Source organism: Poecilia latipinna, unplaced genomic scaffold (assembly GCF_001443285.1).
Source record: "Poecilia latipinna isolate Pla-1442-1.1 unplaced genomic scaffold, P_latipinna-1.0 Scaffold2358, whole genome shotgun sequence".
NCBI lineage: Eukaryota > Metazoa > Chordata > Actinopteri > Cyprinodontiformes > Poeciliidae > Poecilia > Poecilia latipinna.
In genome coordinates, this window is record NW_015114974.1 from 91,399 (window position 1) to 94,803 (window position 3,405).

Below are 3,405 nucleotides of genomic sequence, written 5' to 3' on the forward strand. Positions count from 1 at the left end.
CGTAATAAGATTCAGAAGAGGAAAGTGTATTAAAAAGGTCTTGTACTTTCACTGTTTCATTCTTGAAAACAAAAACCGGATCTTCTTGCAGGATGTTTTCCCTCTTTAAATAATATCTTGCTTAACATGTATGACCACTAAGTAATCTAGATATTAATGCTATAAAGCCACCTGAGTGCTATGGTTAGCTGTACATAAAGTGTTTTTTTTTTTCGTCGTTGTTGTTGTTTTAACTTTATTTAAATAAATGACAAGTAACAAATAAACGAATTAAGTATACAAAATTATGCAGCACTTACATGAACAAACAGCCAGAGGTGTTAATTAGACAGACATACAAAGAGATAGAAATTGTCATTTTCATTGGTTGGTTCTGTTATTGTTTTCATAATTCCATTTCTTGAATGAAATGAGGAAAACGTGGCGTCTTGTTAGTAGTTCCATAAATTAGCAAGTTTATTAAAGAAAACACTTAGAAAGAAACACTAAAAGCACTTAGCATTCTTTCTGGAGAATCTAGAAAAACAAAGTAAGACATTTTCCCAACATAAGGAGCGATTCCTTAAAATCTGGTTATTAATAAACCTGCTAAACTTCTTCTGAAAGGGCAGGGCTAAGAAAGATGCATCACAGTTTCTGGAGGGCCATCAAAAAAGCTATAATTAATATTTATGTCTTTGGCTGGGTAAATTTTATGATGCAGATTAAATGACACGTCATACACCTTGTTTACAATTAAATATTTATGGGGGATCATTCAGTTTTTTAACGGCTCTAATAAAAGGTTATATATGGACGAGAAATGATCACTTCTTGAAACGACCTTCTCTTTCTTTCTCCTGTGAAAAGCAGATTTTCCCACCGATGGCTCAGTGAGGAAAATCACTGTTAGTGAAGTATTAAAAGTATTATTGGCGTTTTTAAACAACATTAAGGTCAGTCAGTGTTTCTTTAAAAACAGGACGTTGTAGCTTCTTTATGACGTAGATTCCGGCTGCAGTTGAAACGTCTCCACCTGGTGGTCACTTCGGGATGACTTTAAACTGGGTTCCTGCTGGTTCGGCCGGAAGCGGCTAGCAGCATTAGCAGCATTAGCTTTTCCAGCTGCGTGTTGGTCAGCTGACTGATCATGTGACTCCCGGTCGCTCCGGTTCCCACCTGAGAATATTTCCGTTTCTCCTCGAACTTCCCGCAGCAGGGAGGCATGAAGCTGGAGACCCAGTGAGCAGCTGCTGGGTTCAACAAGCGAGCCTGGTTCTGGTTCTGGTTCGGGCGGTGAGTCATTTCCTGCTGCTTATTATTGTATCTTTAGATCACCTGACTGGAAGCCACATCCACCTTAATCATGCCAGAGAGCCGCTCTTCTTATTAAAACGACGAAAGAGAAACATATCCAGTTTCCCATCTGGGTCATCTGAGCTGAACAGAACCTTCTGCTGTTCCGGCGGGGGTTGGACCTCTCCGACTTTAATATGGATCAGAACATTTATAAATATCTCCCCAGACAGACGGGATCTACTTTGATCCAGTTCGGTCTGGTGTGGGCTCATGGACCAACTGCTGGTCTGTCCCTTTAATTGTGCTTTAACTAGACCAGATGATGAGAGCTGTGTCCATCAGAGCCGGTGGATTTCTGGTTAAAGCATGTTTGCTCTTTATTCAGTGAAGTTACTCAGTGGTCAGAGGATCCAGTGATTGTAGAGATACTTTAAGATAATATTTTTCAATAAAAGAAAAACTACATTGTAGTAAAACTACTTTTTCTGTATAAAATGTAAGTAGTTCCAGTAGAGAGCAGGTGCTCTCTGCTGGAGAAGATGCTTCAGGTCAGAATCTGCTGCTTCCAGCTGGGCCTTCCTCCCATCTCCATCACCAGTTTCTAAAACTGTAGCTAACAGCATCAAACTGTAGCTTTATTACGGCATGGAGAGCCTGATGCTACTTCCATCCCTAGCTTATAAGGTGAGAGCAGTGAGGCTGCAGCCCAGTTCTGGACCCACCATTCTGTTGGTTCTGTTGGTTCTGATGCAGCCTGTTTGTCTCTACTTCCTGTCCTCTGCAGGAAGTTTTTCTAATTTGGGTGTGGAAGATCCTCCAGGATGGGTCCAGACGGGAAGAAGCTGCTGAACATCGTCATCCTCGGCTTCGGCTTCATGTTCATGTTCACAGCTTTCCAGACATGTGGAAACATTGAGGTGGGTCGGTTCTGGTTCTGGTTCTGGTTCTGGATCAGCAGCTGAAGCTCCTCCTCTTTGTGTTTGCAGCAAACCGTCATCAAGAGCTTCAACAGCACCGAGTTTCATGGAAGCGGCTATACAAGGTAAGGTTCTGGTCCTGGTTCTGGTTCAGGGCCAGGTTCTGGTTCTGATGGTCTCCTCCTCCCAGCATGGCGATCATTTACGGCGTTTTCTCCGCCTCCAACCTGATGGCGCCCTCCGTGGTGACGCTCATCGGCCCGCAGGTCTCCATGTTCCTCAGTGGGATCCTGTACAGGTACCACTTCCTGCCACACACCTCAAGGTTCTGACCCGGTTCCGACGCGGTTCTGACCCATCTCCTGTCTCCAGCGGCTACATCGCCATGTTCATCCACCCGCTCACCTGGAGCTTCTACACGGCCTCCGTCCTGGTGGGCGTGGCCGCCGCAGGTACAGCTGACGTCCCTCCTCGTCCTCCTCGTCCTCCTCGTCCTCTTCCTCTAACCTCTCTCTCTCTCCAGTCTTGTGGACGGCACAGGGAAATGTTTTGGCGATCAATTCCACCGATCGATCCATCGGGAGGAACAGTGGCGTTTTCTGGTCGCTGCTCCAGTTCAGGTAAACCGGGTCTTCCAGCTGAACCAGAACCAATGCTAGCGCTTAGCTGGTTGATGCTAGTGAGGGTCTGGTTACCAAGAAAACCACAGACAGGGTTTTACGAGAACCCTGAAGGAAAGTATTCACACCCCTTTCTCTTCCTATTTACCCGGTTCTGACCCAGTTTTTACTGAGTTCTGACCCAGGGAGTTGATGGGTCGGTGTGGATCTTTCCAGCTGGAGCTTTGGTCTCAGAGTTCCTCTCATGGGTGTCGTCCTTTCTCCGAGTTTTCCAGTCACTGTCAGTTTATTCTCAGTTTTTACCATGATCAGCTTCCTGATTGGGTCAGCGCTCAGTCAGAGGAAGCTGCTTCAGTTTCATACATTTTAACATACGGACAATAAAAACAACCATCATCGGTCCTCGTACGGCAGATTTACCTGTGAGCGATGGCGTTCGGCTCCTACAGGTGATCCTCTCGTCTCGTTCCGAGCCTGTCGCCTGCTGATATTCACTCTTCTATTTTTGCATAGATAAGATTTTTATTTCTCATCCATCCATTTTCTTCCGCTTATCCGGGATCGGGTCGCGGGGGCAGCAGCTTCAGAAG

General features: G+C 45.3%; 1 protein-coding gene across 2 annotated transcripts in view; it reads left to right on the top strand.

The window, feature by feature from the left end:
* Positions 1-1,044: 1,044 nt before the first annotated feature.
* Positions 1,045-3,405, top strand: part of mfsd11 (major facilitator superfamily domain containing 11) — a 15,977-nt gene continuing 13,616 nt past the window's right edge. Inside the window, exons 1-6 of one of the 2 annotated variants that reach the window (XM_015019017.1) lie at positions 1,045-1,275; positions 2,063-2,195; positions 2,265-2,320; positions 2,386-2,493; positions 2,568-2,647; positions 2,719-2,815. In XM_015019017.1, the coding sequence (XP_014874503.1) occupies positions 2,100-2,195; positions 2,265-2,320; positions 2,386-2,493; positions 2,568-2,647; positions 2,719-2,815 (437 nt within the window). In that variant the 5' untranslated portion in view covers positions 1,045-1,275; positions 2,063-2,099. Of the gene's footprint in view, positions 1,276-1,886; positions 1,963-2,062; positions 2,196-2,264; positions 2,321-2,385; positions 2,494-2,567; positions 2,648-2,718; positions 2,816-3,405 lie in introns of those variants that run through there. The other variant, XM_015019018.1, reaches the window with a different exon arrangement.